The sequence below is a fragment of the Contarinia nasturtii genome, unplaced genomic scaffold (genome assembly GCF_009176525.2).
Source record: "Contarinia nasturtii isolate CC-2019 unplaced genomic scaffold, AAFC_CNas_1.1 Cnas_scaffold_630, whole genome shotgun sequence".
NCBI lineage: Eukaryota > Metazoa > Arthropoda > Insecta > Diptera > Cecidomyiidae > Contarinia > Contarinia nasturtii.
In genome coordinates, this window is record NW_022197981.1 from 3,154,573 (window position 1) to 3,172,040 (window position 17,468).

General features: G+C 33.1%; 3 protein-coding genes across 5 annotated transcripts in view; all 3 read left to right on the top strand.

The window, feature by feature from the left end:
- Nucleotides 1–93: 93 nt before the first annotated feature.
- Nucleotides 94–1,659, top strand: LOC116340090 (mesencephalic astrocyte-derived neurotrophic factor homolog). Its single transcript, XM_031766307.1, has 5 exons — nt 94–517; nt 637–745; nt 828–952; nt 1,055–1,196; nt 1,352–1,659. The coding sequence occupies exons 2-5, from the start codon at nt 664–666 to the stop codon at nt 1,528–1,530; spliced, it is 528 nt and encodes a 175-aa protein (XP_031622167.1). The 5' UTR covers nt 94–517; nt 637–663; the 3' UTR covers nt 1,531–1,659.
- A 1,230-nt stretch (nt 1,660–2,889) lies between these two features.
- On the top strand, nt 2,890–4,203 carry LOC116340186 (DET1- and DDB1-associated protein 1). Its single transcript, XM_031766502.1, has 4 exons — nt 2,890–3,095; nt 3,350–3,488; nt 3,618–3,679; nt 3,795–4,203. The coding sequence occupies exons 1-4, from the start codon at nt 3,021–3,023 to the stop codon at nt 3,882–3,884; spliced, it is 366 nt and encodes a 121-aa protein (XP_031622362.1). The 5' UTR covers nt 2,890–3,020; the 3' UTR covers nt 3,885–4,203.
- Nucleotides 4,204–6,546: 2,343 nt separating this feature from the next.
- Nucleotides 6,547–17,468, top strand: part of LOC116340325 (receptor-type tyrosine-protein phosphatase kappa) — a 124,575-nt gene continuing 113,653 nt past the window's right edge. For 2 of the 3 annotated variants that reach the window (XM_031766767.1, XM_031766769.1), the window contains exon 1: nt 6,547–8,030. The gene's annotated coding sequence lies outside the window, so the exon portion shown is untranslated. The remainder of the gene's footprint in view (nt 8,031–17,468) is intronic. The other variant, XM_031766768.1, reaches the window with a different exon arrangement.

Below are 17,468 nucleotides of genomic sequence, written 5' to 3' on the forward strand. Positions count from 1 at the left end.
CATATGTCTCGAATTTTTTTGACAAATCAGACACATACAAACGGGTGTGCATACATATACACAATATTGTGTTTCAGCAAGTGTGAAACGTCGAGATAAAACATCAAATCGTGTCGCCCAATCAGATTTGTCCAGGTTTTGTTTTCCAAATTGTCAACGCAAACTATACATTTTCAAGCCAAATAAGCATTACGTGTGTCAATTTTGAATGCACACATATATACAATTTATTCGACCAAAAAAAAAAATTGAGTTATTGAAGCGCTATTTAATATTGTACACGCATCGAATATAAAGCATCATCATCGTCAGTGTCCACTATACACCGCGCTTATTTAATGCACACTAGCTTGAGTGAAATTCTTTTTCGTTTTCTAATTTCTTTTTTGTTCTGTTCGGTTCCGTGTGCAGAAAAAAAACAGTGAAATAAAATTTTCAATTTTTTTTTTGTTAGACGAAAATTCATTTGACAATTTGTCATTTCGTTTCGTTTGAATCCATTTAAGAAATAAAAGTAGTAAGTATAAAGACTCTTACGGTTCGGCCCATTTTTTTTTTATCGAAATCATCAATGAAAATGATAAAAAACATTCGTATTTCATACAAGTAATTAATTTGTTACTTTGTATTTCACAGGTTAACATAATAAATTATTTAGTAAAAATGATGAAACAATACATTTTTGGCATTGTTGTGCTGTCACTGATTTGTGTCAGCGTTGCCCTCAAAGAAGAAGACTGTGAAGGTAGGCCACCGTTCCGAATGATTTACATTCGGCTGAAATTCATTTGATTAATTTGTTGGTTGTGTGTCATTTTCTTCAACAGTTTGCGTAGCTACAATTAAAGAATTCTCCGAAACACTGTCAGATGACATCAAATCAGATCCCAAGCAAATCGAAGAAGCATTCAGAGAATACTGTAAAACAGCCAAATCAAAACAACAAAGACTTGTAAGCAATCATTCCACATCATCATGTGGCAAAAAAAAAAAAAAATACGCTAAAAAGAAACTAGTCGAGTTAACGAAGTGTAACCAAAATGTTTATTTTTAGTGTTACTACTTGGGCGGTTTGGAAACATCAGCAACCGGAATCTTAGGTGAAATGTCCAAACCATTGAGTTGGTCGATGCCACCAGTTAAAGTTTGTGAAAAACTAAAGAAAAAAGATGCTCAAGTTTGTGATTTACGTTTCGGTATGTATTCAACCAATCATATTTAATATAAATAGTGGATTCTCGTATACGTTGTATTGTAATCAATCGAATTTAGCACGAGAATAATTTGGCACTTTTAAGCATTTGTAAATTCTTAGACAAAAATCTAAATCGCACCCATTTCAAATTTGCAGAGAAACAAATCGATTTGGAGGCAGTGGATCTGAAGAAGCTCAAGGTTCGCGATCTCAAGAAGATTCTCAACGATTGGGACGAAACTTGCGATGTTTGTCTCGAGAAGTCAGACTTTATTCGCCGAATAGAAGAATTGAAACCAAAATACTATAAAGAACAGAAGAAAGAAGAATTGTAGAACAATTCACTTCTTTTTTTTCAATATGGATGTATTTGAGCAATATATTTCTTATATTGTTCAGTGCGTCGGTAAATCTTTCCAAACAAACATTAACGCAATAAATAAATTCTAATTTCCATCAATAAATTTATTGAAAATTCAACCAAAATACGATCGAGAGAATCAACAACAAAAACCACTAGCCAACACACACAGAAACATTCAGAAAATTCTAATCAGGTTAATTAAAAAAAAAATTAAAAAAAAAACGAATTGTATTTAAGAATGAAAGAAAAGAAAATTAGCAAAATAAAAGAAAATAAAATCTAAAGATTAATATTATTTATAAAGAAGGATTTTCTTTGTTATTTAGAAAACGATATAAAATTCTTACTCATGGAGACTAAAAGTCACCTATACGTTTAATTTGGTAGATGTATTACGCCGATATGGCGACAATGAACACGTCATCGTTTAAATAAGCGATTATCAAACAAGCTCATTGGCCTAGTTCCGTAATTCGAGCGCGCCAACTGTATTTTTCTTTGCAACAAATGTAATGGGGAGTACAATTTAAACGGCGTCACACGTGACAATATGCATGCTTCACAGAAATGGAAAAGTGCTTGAAAACTGCATAAAACTGCTCAGTCGAATAATCCACGTCAGTCGATTTCAGTTGCACAAACATTTGGCACCTATATTGACATTTGTTTATTTATGTAAATCACGCCCATTTCTATTGTGTAAAAAGAACAAAAAAAAAATAAAATCAGTAGCAGGTAGACATTTTATATGCAAATCCGAATGTGTCCAAAATTTGACAACATTTTTCCCATAATTAAATAATATTTATAGTTTTTCATACGTTGGCCGCGAAATGAAATGAAATTTGCTTATTTACAAAGCCAAACTAAGCTACGAGCCAATTGCTGTTTGTGTTTCAAAAAGTTTCATGTTCGTAGAACTATTAAAGCTTTTCGAAATGACGTTGAAAGGTTTTTTGTAACTTGGAAACCAATTTATCACAAAGTAGTCAAAATTTCGATAACTTTTGTTCAAACATTAATTTGATATCGAAGTGATATCTTAAAAAAAATTCAAGCAAGAGCGATTGTAAAAATGTCTTTCGTTAGTTTGAACATGTATATAACAAATTATATTTGTGAAATTTTGTTGGAATATTCCAAAATAGAAAAATGTTCATGTCAATATAAAAAAAACTCCTCTGTAAAACCAAACGCCATCTGTCGTTCCATATGAGTATTTCTTTTGTCTTTTCATTTTTAGACTTTCAAATTTGTTTTCATTGTTTTCACCAAAACTCTTGACACTGTATGTCATCATTGTGTATGACGAACTGTCTATATAAAAAGACACAATTCTATAGTGATAAAAGTCAAACAGAAAGGAGAAGTGAAGACAAGAAGAAAACGAAGAAATAACAAAAAAAGAGTATTGGCGAATCGTGACATAAAACGATTTATTTATTTTTATTAAATTTTTCTATGAAATTTTCATCGAGTTGTATCACGGCATATACTCATAGCGAAACAAACAGGAATACACACATATTCAAAATGGTGAGTGTAAATTTTTAAGTTGAATGGCTGGAAAAAATGTGCTTTTTGATTTCATCCTCCGAAATCGATTGACATTGAAATTAAACTCTTTCATTCACTACAGCCGTATAACACAATCATTTGTATCCAATTCATATACAAAATATGATTTATTCGGTTTAAGAAACTATATTTTATTTGTTGCCAAGTCAAATTGAAATCATTTGTTTCATTTTTTTTCGTTTCGTTTTAATTTCCCATTGGGATAATTGCAGTCAATCAGTGAATTTCTAAAGAATCTTCCGAGTCATAATGAGAAAAACTTTGCACTATTCAACACAGAAAATGGCATTCGAACATCATCACGACGACCATCAGTATATTTACCAACCGTAGATATTCCATCAGAACAGAGTAAGTAATTCGAGTGTATATAACACGTGCATTAATTTACATTGCGAACATTTTAATGTGTGTTGTCAAAAGAAAATGCCATGACATCAAAAAATTATTGATATGCTTTTTTTAATTCGAATATTGCAGTTATTGTAACAGAAAAGAAAAATATTTTACTAAGATATTTGCATCAACAATGGGACAAAAAGGTAACATAGAATCAATCAAAAAAAAAAAAAACGCAAAAAACCGAATTGCGTCTTAAGTGACATCGGATATATTTGGTGTTTGTTTATCAATTATTCAATTCTGTCAATTTTCCAGGCTCCGGTGAAAAAACGAGAACACACCAACGAAAATACTGGAGAAAATGCACGAACAAAACGACCCCGAATGGAACGTGATCCAAATTGAAATGGATCCACATTAGTAACGCTCGCATCCATACACATACACACACACCGTATTAACATTTATATCATTATTTAACATGCAGAGGCAAAAGGAAATAGCAAACAATTTGGTGAAACTTACCAGCACTAAACAATAGCATTATGATTTGTAACTAGATGTAAGTGACAGATTGATGAAACTTTGCTTGTGGTCAGCATGCATTGCAAATGACTGAAGAAATATTGATATTCTGATTTTGGAGATTATATTTATGAAATAACGAGAATGCTTCGAATTTTTCTTCATCTGGATTGAAAATAAATTAGACCTCCAATTGTAACAATTTTTGATTTTCGTTTCTATCGAAAATAATTTTAAACGCCGGTTCAAATTTAGTGAATACGTTAAAATGATGATAAGCAATGATTAGTTTGTTCCCCTTCATTCAATTGAAAATATCGTCATTTTTAACACTTTTAATTTGCTTTTAATTTTTATGCAATAATTGAAATAAACCAATTGTGTCGAAATTTTTTTTTATTTATTTCTAATTAATAATATTCATTTACATAACAGTTTTTGTTCGCATTAATAAAAATGCATTTACATTTTATAACGAGTTTTTCATAAAATAATAATAGAAAAAGCAAATCAAATCGAACATAAAATTATTTCAAATTGTTTCAAACAAGTACAAAACGTGTAAAAAAAACGATTTTATGTTTTCATTATGTTTTTCTCGGAATAAAGCGAAGTATTCTGGAATGTAAAAATAATTACGTGTTTCTTTTCCATATCTTACGACACCGTTGAGTAAAGAGATTGGGAAAATTTAAGTTGCTTTAAAGTGCATGCACTAAGTTAAGATGCCGAAAATAATAGAATAGGATTACACCTTTTTTAACTTATAAATTTGGAATGTTTTTGCGTAACAAAAGAGAATAAAAAACCGAAACGAAATACTGTTAGCCCAAAGATCGTATGACAGTACAAAATGATAAAAAGAACGATTGATAAATTATTCTTGCGTTGCAAAAGTTTAAATCCTGTTTGCAAACAGTGACTGCTGAATATTATTGCATACATTGAAAGATGATGCGATGTGATGTGGGAGAGAACACACAGATAGAGTGTAAGTGTATATATAGAGCTTAGAGCTACCTGTTGCTGTGGTTGGATCGCATGTAAGCATAATAAAAATCACATCGAATGAAAATTCGGAACGTTCGTTAAACGTTAAATCAATAACCGATAACAATGCGTCTTTCTAAGCCATGCCACATAATTTTCCAGTAGATGCACACATTTTGACACAATCATATTGACAAGTTTTTACACATCATTTCATAGAGACATTATTATTTTGCGAAAGTATATGGTTGCGGACAATGTAAAAACCATCCAAAATCTATCGAAAACTTTGACGATTATTGAACTGGAATATGCAAGAATTTAAATAAAATCTTTTGAGCGCATTAAAATATGGAACAAAGAAATCTGCAATAATTTGCTTTTCACAATTATTTTTTTCGCTACTAATTGATTTTCATGTTTTTCTTGCTCTTTTTCTCTTCTCGGTTTCATTGTCTATTTCTAAACTTGAAAGTGATGAACTTGTTTAATACCACTTCTCCCTCTCTATTCATATTTCAAGCGGCTCATTCAGCCAACGATTTTGATACTATAAATGAACTGTGATTGATACGACGTTGGATAAATTTAAACCTAAATCGATAACGAAACTTTTTTTACCACATTTCCGAAAATAAACAAATTATCTGACATTTGAAAAAAAAAAAATCGAAACGTATATACTCTTTGGTGACGAACGGACGCGCCCAGTTGCTGGTATCTTTAAAACATATGGCAAGTAAAAATAAACGATGGGAAAATTGATTTAATTTTTTTAGATAAATCATCAATTAACCCGGGGATTGACGAAAGTTTGTCAGTGCGGCTTTTACGGACCGTGAAAATACCTCAAGGATCTTATTGAATTTGGCACTTGTTTTTCGAATTAGGTACGATCAAACAATGTCGCTTGAAATAGAAAAAATGTGATTAATTCTCATTTGGTTGCATACAACAACTCATTCTCTCTCTCTCTCTCTCTCTTTCTTTTTGCCATGCTCTCGGTTTCCCTTGACGGTCAACGAATTTTCCGAATCTCACTTTACATTGATATCAGAATGGAAGCAATCCGAAATCAACTGATATCACACTTTCTGTTGACGGTAATAATATACACATAAAGTGAGCGAGAGTATGTTAGTTCTCTATGTTGTATAAAACGGAGGACGCTTTTATTCACATCGGATAGATGCTAGACTAAAATAGCTGTATGCGTTTTATGTCTCTTTTGCTCCACTTGGATGTGTGCCGTTGATGTGAAAAGATGGAAAATCGCTCTGTTTGTCGGCAAGAGCTACATTGAATAGACAATTTGTTCATGGTGAGTGTGTATGCGAGTGAGTACAGAGCGATTCCCAACATTGTGTATGTGTACATACACGCGACTTCTATTTTTCTCACTAGCTGTGTGTATCCGTTTTTATCGTATGCTTTATGGTGAAAATGTGTCGGTTTTTCACATCTATGCTCACGAGTATTGGGCTTGACACATCGCATCGTACAACAAACGACCGTTACTTTTAGTATACCGGGAGCATTCGCACGATATTGACGTACATTCAATCTATTCATTATATTAAAATATTTTCGAAATTTTTTGGATCCTCATAACAACCAGCGAATTCAGTTAACCGCGATTATTCGACATACAACGTCAATATTTGAAATCAACACAACAACCACTGTATCTAAACACAGACAAACCGCAATAGAAAGAGATGCGAAGAAAACGATAAAAATCATAATATAATATACATTTTAATAAGAAATACGAAAAACAATAAGTACACCATCCAATAAGTGAACGGTAGTCCAATATATAGTGTAAAACACAAGCCAGTCTTCAAATTAAAGGACAAAAAGGCACCATTCGGAAAAGAAGAATCATTTTAAATTAGAAAAATACCGTTATTCGTAAGCCAGCTGTATTTCGGTTTTGTTTTTGTTATCAGTCGCCAATTAATACCGAAAAAAAGAAAGGACCTTTGCGTGTGCTCGTGTTTAATTGAAGCACGTTTAAAAACCGATTCACTCAAGCTTGACATCATTTCATTTGCGTATTGAATCTTTCTCTTTTTTTGCACAAACAGAGACTCTCAGTTCGAGAAGACTTTTTCAACCGTTGGAAATAATAAATTGTTTCCGTGCAATGTCCGTTTCATTATAAAGTGTTAAATAGCCCAAATTGAAAATTGTTATTTGTTTACGGATTTTTTTTTTTTTTCACTTTTATTCTTCCTCCAGTTTTTGTGTGGTGGCATCATAGTGTATTCAAGTGTATGTGAAGAAGTGATTTTCGTAGACAAAAGAGCTTGTTAATAGAAAAAAATTGTACATTGGCGCTGTTATCAATCGTAAACAAACAAACAAAAAAGGAAGAAAACATCAACTAGCACTAGATTAGAGACAAACCAACCGAAGAAGAAAGTTTCAATCGAAGTGTGTGTATATGTGTGATGACTGGCTGTGTGCCACCGAAAAGAGAAAAATAAAATAAATAAAAAGGAGAAAAGAAATAAAGATAAACCAATCAAACACAATAATAGCAAACACAAAGTTTTCACCGCATTTCAAAACTAAATCGAAAAATTACACACACACAACAAAGCTTTTTAGTTTTTTTGGCTGGTTTGAACTTATAATAAATAAAAAATAATCAAATTTTTGAATCAATGTGCGTACGACCTTCAAAAAACGTCTGACAACATCAAAAGAAAATTACATTCTTACAAACAAATAGTGACTCGTACACGGAAAGTTTTAAATATCATTTTATAATTGGTAAGAAGTGTTTTATCAACGTTCGTGGGAAGACGAATGCGAGTACATTTTGATCCGAACAAATTTTCCAGCCAACCGTGTTTTTTATGTTATTGCAACATAAATGTTGTTGTTCGATTAATTAGACAAAATCAATTCGACCGAGCGAGTGAGTGAACTTTCTGTGTTTTTCACTCTGTAACAGACATAAATCTTCCTCTCGTGTATAAAACCACCTCTAATCCATTTAATTCACCCACTCAAACAATAAAAAAGGTAAATCCAAAAACGCAATTACTCTCAAGTGGAAATATCTGGTTTCCGATTTTTTTTGTTGTTGTTATTTTATTTTCATTTCTTTGATGATCAAAATGAGAATTTTATGTGGAATTCGATGTATAATATACAAGTAAACATTTTTCACAGTGAATTTTCCACACACACACACACACACATATAAACAGTAAGTGAAATATCATCACGGAATTTCAATGAGTCCTTCAATTTTGTTTATGGGATAGGCAGTAATAATGAAACTGCTGTTTTTACATGATAGATGAAAGTCGAAAAATCATTATTCGGTCAAAATTCAATGATAATTCCGAGAAATATCCATGGTCAAAATGTTTCTTCGAAACAAATTTAATGAGCAAAAATTATATTTACGTTCTCGTATTTTTTTTTTTGTTTCTCTTTTAGTTTTGTTTGTTTTCATTATTTAAATTGGTTTCACAAACGATTCGTATTATATATAAATAAGTTATCAGCTTTCCTGATGTAATCAAAAAGCTAGTTGCTATTGCTGCACCTTTTACCACTTCTGCTCCTACATATTGATCTTGGTTGTTGTTGTTGTTGAAAATGTGAAATAAGAATTTGGCGATGCGAAAAAGAAATCAGTGCAAGCAAAGAAATTGAATATGAAAATTCAGCAACGACAGCTAATTTGGCAAAACGAAATAATATAATTGTGAAAAGTTTGCAGAAAACGGAAGTTTGCCACGAAGAAACAAAAGAAAATGAAAAATGTGCTACCCGACACAAAAAAAGAACATCGAACATCTGTTTCGTTTATGTTAACCTGAAATTCAAGATCATATCAACGAAACGTGTGCGATTATCTAATTATGTTGATTCTTTCTCTATTTTATCCCAAAATTAGGCTGTTTTCAATTACAACTGCTGTGCATATCAAGCGAATGGCAATCCGTTTTGATTTCAGACACCATGTGATGCCTCAATTATTTGTCTAATTTTTTTTTCTATTCATTTTTCGGTGAAACAGTTCTGTGATTTTCATTTCAATCATCAGCGCACATCGCTGCTATCATCGTTGTTGTTTCGATCAGTTTATGGGTATGTGATACATTCAAAATGGCCCGCTGAGTCTGCATCCGTATATTTGGTCATCTTACTCGTTTTTTTTTTGTTTGTTTCGTTGTTTTTTCGTTCGGCCACGTCTCCTTTGCTCGCTGTCGGGATGCTTTTAGCACGCAACACTGGTGCTGGTTTTGATTCGTTTCACGTTGTTAATCTTTTCGTTCATTTTATTAAACTTTTTCTTTTTATTTGGCTGTTGTTTCATGGTATTTGTTATTAGCGCGTTGCTCCGTTTTGTTTGGGATTCGTCTTAACTCTCGAAGATCAAATTTGCCATTTATCAATGTGGTACAGTCATTGGGCGTCAAGCATTAATTTTTCTACACTATATGTACAATGAAAAATGTCGGTCGACTTTTGGCCAAAAAACGGTGTCTTTTTTGGGTATTAGGCATGCAAACAACTCGAAAAATGAAATGTGAATGGCAAAATAAAAAACGACACATTTCAAATTGAAATCTCCTCCAAATAAATCTACCGTACGGTGCAAACAGCAACACAACAATTAACATAATGGTTGAAATACTTTTGTGTTGTTCGAATCCATAAATTAAATAAATATGAACATTCCATTTGACTTGTCTTTTGTCCGACTTTAATATTTTCCGTTTCTTTGGTGATTGTATTCTATGTGGGAAATTCAGAGAGCGGCATTCAATTTTGTAATGAGAAAATTGGAAATTTAAACATTCTCGCTCTTTTTAAGCCCACAAACGCAGACAAAACATTATTTCGAGTAGAAAAATCTGTATGGAATATAAAATCGAATAATCACAAAAATGTGCTTCTTTCTTCTTCGTTTTTCGCTCTCCCGTTCGGTGAATGTGTAATAAAAATAAGATTCATCGACGATGAGATTTATCGGAATGGCGGATAGCGGAAACCCATTAAATTCTCGCATCGAGCTATTCGTTTATTGTTTTGTGCACTTCTCTCTCTCTCTCTCATTCTCTCTTTCTTCTGAATCACGGACGAAATATTCGCGAATGACGATAAAAGCGCAGCACATTGGCTTTATATTTCAGTACGTGTATTCAATAAAATATGTATAAATATGTGTATCGAATTAGCCTCGAAGTATTCCCGAATGAAAACTGCTCAATTTATTTTTTGGCTATTTGTTCGTTTACTGTGTTTTTTTTTTTTTTTTTTTTTAAAGGAAACAAATTCTTGAGACAAGCCAAGATGATATGGTTTTTTTCCAACGAATTTTTTTATTTTTCGTTAGACATTTTTCATTGGAGAAAAAACAGAAAAAAAAAACAGAACATAGTAGAACATCAACACAGCAAAAATTATTATCATTGACAAGTATGGACTTGTAGAGAAGGACAGTGCACAGTGAGAGAAGAACAAAGAAGAGAGAAGGAATTTATAATCAAAAGCGAAATGTCTTTGCGCACGTAATAATGCCGATGATTTTTATTAGAAAAATGATTCTTCTGTTCAAAGATAAAATACACAACAATATAAATATCCGCTTGTTGCGTAGTTTACGTCGTCGTTGTTATTGCTGCTATTCTCTTTTTTTTTTTAATTTGCCGTCGATTTTCTGTCGAGTAGTATATTGCATTGGATATATGATATCAGCAAATGGTTTCATTGCACAAAGTAAGTGCTGTCTGTATTTTGTCGATTTCATTTTCTTTCCTCTTTTTTAAATGGCAACACGATCAGCATTTATAATTTAAATGAAAAAAAAACCAACAAGAAAGCAAACGGCTTTTAATATTCAAGGATTCTGTAAACATTTCAGCCGCCATACGATAGTAAAAAATTTAAAATTTCGAAACACTTAATTTACATTCCATTGGTTTGTGTGTGTGTGTGCGCGCGCGCGAACGAGTAGAAAGGAATACATTTCACTATGAATAGCACTGAGCTTCCATAAGCTGGTTTTACCACATTGGTAACAATTGTTTGATGCTTTGTTTGTTTGCATTTACAACGTGGGCCACCAGCTCCATCGATTTAGTATTGATGGTCTAGACTAGATAAATCCAAACGATAATGGCCCCATCATTTTATAAAAGTAACAATGCGCAATGAAAAAAGCGCCGAATTATCAATAAACATGTATATTTTCAATGAAACCTCTACTCGAAGAGCTTACTACAAAATCCAGAGTGGTTGATTCAACCAACCAATTCGGGCTGAAACAAACAAAATAGAAGAGAAGAAAAGCAATTCACTGTCATATGTAAATTTTGGCAATTTATACATTTGGCATGACTGTTAATATGTGCCGTGTATGTCATTTGCAAAGTGTGTTTTTGATTGTGAAAAACCTTTAACATAAATTAAGATTAACATTTTTTTCTGCTGCAATTTTACTCTTTTCATTTCGACGCCACTCGAAGTCTGAATAGCGGCCACGTGCTGATCTCTATAAATGGAGGTCATGATCCAATGACAAAACAAATTGTCGCTCTCGATGATTGCGATGCCACTCTCATCAAATGGATGTGCTGTGCACACTTACACCCATCAAACACATAATCACATATAAATAAATTAAAATAATGTGTATATATGTATTGACTATATTACATTTTCTCGCACTTTTGATTTGCGTACTTACACGCTCACGCCATTTTATGCATTTAAATTATTTGATTTAGCATTTGTGTTGAAATCGATTTCGATGTCGCGTCAATGAAGTGAATGCTTGTCACAAAGTTACAAAACTCATTTGTTCATGCTTTTTGGATGAACAGCACACATGTACATTGTATTGTTCGGTTTTTTTTGGGGGAGAAAGGAAGCTGTATATTCGAATTTTGTTTGTCGTTGTTGCTCTGAAAATCATATCAAATGAATGATTGTAACAGAAAACGAAAGACGAAACATTTTTTGACACCAACAGCAAAAAAAAAACAAAAAAAAAATACTCGAATACATCTAAGTAAGCTAGAATATCTGCACAATGAATCCGCAGACACGCAGAAAAGATTGGAAAGTCAAAATAGAGACAACGAACCAAAAAATTGATCCTTTTATTTAAGTTGATTTGTGTTGGATTTGATTGGATTGTTGGTTGTTGCACCACTGACTCTAATAAACTCGCAAGATAGATAAATTGAGAGAGAGAGAGAGAGAGAGAGAGAGAGAGAAAGAAAGAGAGTGAATACTGAAGTATAGATGTAGAGAGTGTCAGAAAGTCTGGAATTCGTAATTCGTACGAAAAAATATGTATTTAATTTGAAATTTGATGGCAAAACATTTTGGGCGATTCACAAAGCAAAACGTTTGTCGGCCCTGTAGATTCAAAATAAAAGAAAAGCCCTAAAGTGCGCGAGATTTTCCAGTTTATATTAATCACAAGCAGAGACAGTCATAAATCAACAGCACCATGCCGAAACTTGAAATGAATTCACACGACGAACGGCTAATATTTTAAGCCAGTGAAATTCATCTCTCCCCTATGCTCTTTTCTTCTTCTCTTTCTCTGTCTCCCTTCTCTCTCCCTGTTAGCTTTAATTCTTCGCTGTCTCCTTTCGTTTTATTTTTCTCTTTCTCTCATTCTGTCTGTGTGTCAGTCTCATTTTTTGTCGGGCTGTCGTTACAACAAAATACGAACATCATTTGAACAGTATTTCGATTCATCTTTAATGAAGTGGCAATCTTTTCAAACAATGAATGTCAAATTGGGTCAGATCATTAGTAAAAGCTTTTGAAAATTCAAACACACTACGAAAAGTCGACCAATTTGTGATTTGTGAGATTTTCGGTGTGTTTGCAAATCAAGTTGCGCTTTATTTGAATTTTAATTGCAAATATTTTAGTTACAAACCAGGCTAAAGTTCAATCAAAAAAGGCAACGAAGAAGAAGAGGGCCCATTCATTTTTATTTCGATGTCAAAAGTTTTCGACAGTAATTGAATGCAAAAAGTCATTCATATTCATTTAATCTATTGATTGGCGTTTCGGTTCGTTAATTTATATGTATGTTACTTAATGTTGGAAGAGCTGCACACAAAAGACCGCCACATTTTCGGATATCATATCAACAACATTTTCATCAAAGTTTCTTATTAAATTTTCATAGAGTTTGTTCCGAAAAAAAAAGAGTAAAAGTAGATTCACGCAACATCACCATCATAATTCAAATCAATAAATAAATTGCTATTTTGCTGTGTGCATGATCTATTCTATAGGCGGTTTATTTGTTGCTATTTTGTAGTACATGCGAAGCCTTATCGAGCCTCAATATTTTGTAGCTTCGTTTTTGTCAGTTCATAAGTGCAACTCTCTTGAGTAAAAATGATTGCCATGCAAACTGTTGTTGCCGCCACCCGACCAAACCACTATGTGTACAAGCGCGAATGAGCAAGCGAATTACGAAGTAAAAAAGAAAGAAGCACAAGTAAATTGTAGATATATGCGACTTGTTTCACTGTTCAGTGGCGTCAATGGTTAATAATAATCAAGTATATACGTATTGACTCACTTACTTTGATCATCGCTGTCGCGCATCAAAATGGTGTGTTTTTATACAATATGTATGTATGGTGGGTATATTCACACGAATGAAAACGTGAACAACAATGACTACAACCCTACATGTCTTAATAATTTGCACATTTTAATGATACTGATTACGAGTGTTGTGCGACCATGGTTTTTGGTCCTCTGTGTACCATTTAGCTTATGTACACCACATCTTGTGCTCATTTTCATTCGTCCAACATATTGTACGTGTATATATAGTCGGCATGCCAATTTTTTTAGAAAATATATCGAACATAGCCCGACACTGACCAATGTCGCTTAATTTTTCGTTACTATGTCACTTCCCATATTACCCGTTCGCAAATATACCAATTTTAGTTCAGTTTGAAGTATTACTTTTGGCTCTATTGTTGCTGACACTGTTGGTTTTTTTTCTGTGCTCTCTATCTCTCTTGTTTTCTTTGTTTTGTGTATATTGTGTTTGTTTTGTCCCGTTTCATGTTCAGTTAATATTGGATAATGCAATCGAGAGACAGAGTGGCCGTTTTGTCTGTGTGATTCACATAAGATAGTGGTAGTTAGAGAGTAAATGGATTTTGGGTCGGTCAGAATGATGTTGGATAAAATACGATATTTATATTAATTCGGTGAATGTTTTCAGTGTTTTTTTGACTCTTCGCTTCTTTTCTCGTCTTTTTCAATAAGAATGTTGAAAGGCTTACAATTTCTTTTGTTCTTATTTTTGATCGATTTCTTCGGCTATTATCATCTTCAAACAGTCATTCGGGGCACGCTTTTGGTTTTTATCGCTTTTATTTTATCGTGTTACATTTTCCTTATTCTGATCGATTGTTTGCATAACACACATACACATAATATATTGAGTTTCCATTCGAATCGTACGAAGTGTATCGATTATCGCTATAATATTATTATAAATTGTTTTCTATCCACCCGCACATTCTCATACACAAAACGGCTATCAATGACAACCAAGGTTTGAATTACTGGTAGTCTTTGGCCAAACGGAAAAAACTTTGTGTGCGCTGTTCAAATTCATTTACGTTAACTTAAACCGTATATTTGTGATTGGTCAACAACAAACGTGTTGGTGATGCTTTATATGTGTATGTACACTATCGCCTTTTTTCACCTAATAAAAAATCATTGAACTCGTTGTTTTTTTTTTTTGCTTGATCCAATGCTTGAAATGTATAGAGTGTCAAAGACTGCCGGCATGTGAGTGTGTCAGTGTCGTAACCAGAATTTCGGGTTCAAGGCAATCGACAATTAGATCAAACTTCTGTCAATATCACAGACTTTTGATGTATTTCGGTCTCTTTCACTTGTTCGTTCTTTCTCTGTTTTGCGTTTATGTATAGTTCTAATGCTCAAATAAAAATCGATGGCTTTGCTGAAAGATGTATCCTGATGAGGCTACTTTGCTGCCGTTGTTGTTGTTTTTGATCACACATATCATTCGCACTATGTTTACGAGAAAAGGAAACGGAGCGAACGGCGTCAATTTTATGTATGCCAATCGGCATTGGATTATTCGCCTCTCCGTTCGTTCGTTCGGTCGGTGCGTTTGTTTTTGGCTACGGTCAAAATTCTACCAGCATTAAAATAATCGTAAAAGATAATGTTCGGATTGTTTTTATTTTTATGCGAGAAATGTGCGTTTTTTTTCTTCTGTTGTTTCTTGTCATTGGCATTTTACCCGATGAAGCTTTCATCCTCTTACTCGTTCATGTTTTTCCTTCGTTTAGTGTACGCCTTTACTTATTTCATTTTGGGGTGTATTTATTTTGTTCCTCTGGTGCGAGTTTGTGCATTCATAAATACGACCGTTGTCGTTGCGTTCTATCTGCCATCGAGAAACTAATGGTGAAAAAAAAGAGAGAGAGAGACATTAGATACACATAAAATATAACAAGCCCATAGTAGTAAACTGTTTGGTAACTGTGAATCAACAAAACAGTTGAACGCTGTTCAAACGAAAAATGTGTCAGAATGTTGATTTATATGCTCGTAGTCAAGTACATAAATTTGCTGAAAGATTGTAAACAATATTAGCATAAAATAAACTGTCTACATATTTTAAGGTGGTGTCTTTGCAGCAGAAAACGATCATTGCTTGACTCGATTTGAAACTCAACTGAACCTAACTCGACATGAATTTGACTGTTTTTTTCATTCAACCCTTTCTCTCGCTCTCTCTATTTCTCTTTCTCTTACATACACACTTGTCATGTTACACATTTTCTTTTTGCCGCTTTTCTCTTGTCTTGTTATCATTGTTGTTATTGCTGTTTTCATTTCAATGAAATTTCTTCCGTTTTTTTTTCTAGTAGTTAAAACCCAGTCAGCGAAATGTTTCGTACCGGCATATAATACATTTCATTGAAAGCCCAAACAAAAATGTTGCATGTACTTTTAATGGTTTCATATTACATTAAAGACAATTTAATACTCACACCACTCCAATATTTCGATCGATTCGGTCCGAATGTATCTCTCGTTCTCGATGGTAAAGAAAGGGGAAGAGTATGGAAGCACACTTTTGTAATAAATAAATGGCGCAAAGCCAACACAAAATGTAGAAGGTAGAATTTGTTGCTGCTTTTATAAGATATCGATAAGATGCAATATAATGAGCCAGTTACTTAAGATACGATTCTACATTCACACACATACTTCCATATCAATCATTATGTCTATCAATCTAATAGAAACTTCATGTAATCATTAATCAACTGCACCGTATCCTTAAAAGCGTACAGAACAGGGATCATTTAAACATCAGCTATTTGGTAATATGCATTTTCAGCAACGACACCAATATTATTGTAATTTTGCTCGTGTTTTTTGTAACTCTTGATAATTTAACATCATTGAATATTTAAAATGTCATCATATTCATTACAATTTTTATTTTTTTGATATTAAGGAGGGTTCGGAATTATTGGAAAATTTGAATTGTAGAAAAATGTCTGATTTAGATTTGGTGTTGTTTCATGGGTTCGTCAATACTAAAATGGAAAAAAACTTTTAAGTCAAACCATTGTTATACCGACATTTATTCGATTTGAAAACGAATTGAATCGATGCCAGTTGAAGGATGAGCATTTTTCATGAGTATCAAATAATACGCACATTTTCATCTTCCGATATCTTTTGTTGCGGTCACGGTGTGTAAAATCAAAGTTTCGAAGAGTGTCAGTGGTTGGCATACAATGGTGAATAATTACCTATCACCTATCACCACTGATACCTATATGCCGCACATCAACCGGATACAGCGCTTGTCTCAAGTGGATAATATACGTATTTGTGAGTAGGCTAAAAGATTTACGGCCAACAGCTATCCCAACTGACTAAAAACCAAATACGAACAAAAAGATTTGGCCACATATTCGGTCGAAAATTGAGACAAACATTGAATACATTATGTATGAGCCAATGCGTTTGAGCAACTCTCACAAAACATAAATCACTGTACACTGTATAGTATACTGTATATATACACACATTCTCTCTTCCTCAAACCACGCTGTATTAGAGATCATTGTAACATGGCATACAAAAATAGAATTTGACCAAGAAAGTTTGAAAAACCTGAAGTAAACTAAATAAATGAAGCAGGAAAATCGGATGTGTGTTTATTGCTCTGCTCTCATTCACATTTTGAAAACATTTAATCCCATTTTATTCACTCTCTAGCTCTTTCACTCTATCTCTTTTTCTCTCTCTCTCTCTCGTACAATAGTTTTTTTATGAGCTGATGATCGTTTATGTTCATACGAAATGTTGTTGTATTTTTCGCGTATGTAAGTGTGAGTACGTATACATAAAATGTGAGCTGTGCGCACATATGCTACA